The 2,685-nt window shown below is 41.0% G+C and overlaps 1 protein-coding gene across 1 annotated transcript in view; it reads left to right on the top strand.

The window, feature by feature from the left end:
• Positions 1 to 312: 312 nt before the first annotated feature.
• Positions 313 to 2,685, top strand: part of LOC308162824 (kinesin heavy chain-like) — a gene marked incomplete at both ends in the record, with an annotated part of 27,804 nt that continues 25,431 nt past the window's right edge. The window contains one exon of the mRNA XM_080536964.1: positions 313 to 438. Within this exon, the coding sequence (XP_080393090.1) occupies positions 313 to 438 (126 nt within the window). The remainder of the gene's footprint in view (positions 439 to 2,685) is intronic.

The following is a 2,685-nucleotide window of genomic DNA, read 5'->3' on the forward strand; positions in this document are numbered from 1 at the left end:
GCCAAGGCGCTTCGGTGGAAACCAACTCTGAAGCATTTATATTTGACTTGGAAAAGATTCTCGCACAATTGTATAGTATAACCAACCACAACTAGGATATATGCTTTTATCTTTTGACTTTGTAGCCTACAGGTAGAACTGTTCAATTCAGTTGATCCTTTGACCGGGAGTTTAATCCTCAACGAACCACAATGGAAAGCAGTTAGTTAATGTCGCGTCTGGCCTAAAACTTGGAAAGAAAACTTCATATTTTTTAGTAGCCTGTGAAAGGGTAATTATATCTGGTTGGATCTGGGATACAGTGTTGTTGACATGGCGGATGCCTCTGAGTGCGGAGTTAAGGTGATGTGCCGGTTCAGGCCTCTGAATGAGTCGGAGATCACTCGAGGAGACAAATACATCCCTAAATTTAAGGGTGAAGACACGGTGGTTGTAACGGTGAGTAGCCTGGATGGAGATCTAACGGTCCGTGGGAGAACAACAGCCACGCGGGGCACAGGTGTATATCGTGACATTAGAATTATAGGGTTCTATCTCCATTTTTGGTCAAAATTGAGTTTTTCCACATAATCTGATCCATTAGGTGTTTATGAATGCCTGCATTTTTGAGTGAGCAATTCATAAAATACAAAGGTTCCATCTCACAAAACATAATGGAATGTAAAAACGTTGACGCTCAATATCTCTGAACTACCCTAAACGGAGATAGAACCGTATCATTCTAAACGGAGATAGAACCTAATCCAGACGTAGACTACTTTCTTGTAGTAAATCAATAACTTTGTGTTTTTACTTTTATTTGTGGCTTTACGATTTTGCTACAATAGTACAATGACAATGCAAACAATGTTACACTTTTATTAGCACCATACACTTCAATTTACACACATTGACAATATACAACAGTTTTAGTTTCATTCACAGTGTCAAAAAAGAAAAACACCCAGAAAGTGTAGCCTTTATATGAATAATTGATTGTGATTAATAGACCATATGTGGGGATGAATACATTAAATGCATGCCAATTAGTGGGGGCCGACACTTTGTATGAGGAATTCTGAGCCTTTTGTCATCCCCTGCCATGGAAGTGTCGTTCAGTGGTTTGAGCCTCTGGGTGACAATGTCCATCATTTTGACTGTTTGATTTATGGTGCCATAAAGTCATTCGCTTAGCTGCCAAATAGTGGAAATGTATATTTACGTGATGAGTGAACAATCAAGGCAAAAGGTAATTGTCATGTCATGGCTGTCCACGCCATCCCCATAGTATGTAGACTATTAGTTTATTCGGTCAGCATTTGAGACGTGTAATGAATTAAATGAATAAAATCATAATCTTTAGATTAACCTTACTGTAAATGAAAGTTCATTATCCTCTGACGGGTTTCTCGTCTCAATCTCATTAGAGTCACTCTTTGACAAGAAACAGGATCTAATCTTCTCATAAATGAATGGCAATAAGGGCCTCTGGTTATAAAGACCTCACTAATCACATTAAATAAATGACAGGAGTCATCCACACATCTCTCCTTGGGTCTGCTGTCCTCTAAGCAGTGTCTAGTGGGGTGCTTGTCACAGACAACAGTACAGATATTCATCTAACAATACCAAGCAAGCTACAAAATACCCTGCCCAAGACACCTGGTAACGCCAACATTTCTGCAAGCCTGTATGACCATTTGTTGCTGTCATGCTGTGTATGAGACATACTGTATATGACATCATTGTGTCCATATGTCTGTTGTCTTTTACTGCACAGCCAGTAAGTAACACGATAGTATGCCTATGAATGTACCTTCACAGAATGTAAAACACTGTAAAAACAGTGTTTTCACATTGTCACTGTAACTTACTTGGAAAAATGTATTCACTTACTTCGATGTAAAATGTATTTGTTGTAAGTCACTTTGGATGAAGGCGTCTGCTAAATGCCCAAAATGTAATGTAATTTAAGAAAAATATTTTTAAAATCTTCCATCTTCTAGCATTGTAACTGCCAATGGCCCCTGGTCATAGCATAGCTAACTTTTTCTTATGATGACTGATGTATAGATGATTCACTTACTTAGACAAATGTATTTGTTCTAAGTCGCTTTGGATGAAGGCGTCTGCTAAATGCCAAAAATGTAAATGTAACGTAACTAAGAGAGTCAACAATCTGTTTGAACTCAGACTGTGTGTCTGTCTATCCCTGCCTCCAGTAGCAGCCACCATAAAAGGAGGCTTACGTCTGCGTGAGGTACCACAGGAAGAGGCTGTACAGGCTGTGCCTGAGTAGAGGCCATTACGGGGGAAACAACCTAGTTTGTCTCAGTTTGTCCCGTCTAAACCCATGAAGGCATCACAAATTGACTGGGCAGTAATTTGAATGGAAAAGCTTTGGGCCCTACTAGGGAGTGGACGGATGGCAGAAAATGGCCGTCTGCAGAAGGAACTGGCTGGCTGGCTGAGTTTAAGTAGCGTAAATAAAGACTGTGTTTTTCACTGGTAATGGAAAAAGGGAGGGGGGGATGTGAGGAGTGCTCAGCTCAACTGGATTGAGAAGTCCACTGATGCTTTACCTGTGTGTGTGTGTGTGTGTGTGTGTGTGTGTGTGTGTGTGTGTGTGTGTGCGTGCTTGCGTGCCCGCCTGCCCGCCCGCCCGCCCGTCTGTGTCTGTGTCTGTGTCTGTGTCTGTGTCTGTGT

Source organism: Nansenia antarctica (genome assembly GCF_963989245.1).
Source record: "Nansenia antarctica genome assembly, chromosome: 7".
In the NCBI taxonomy this organism is placed as follows: Eukaryota; Metazoa; Chordata; class Actinopteri; order Argentiniformes; family Microstomatidae; genus Nansenia; species Nansenia antarctica.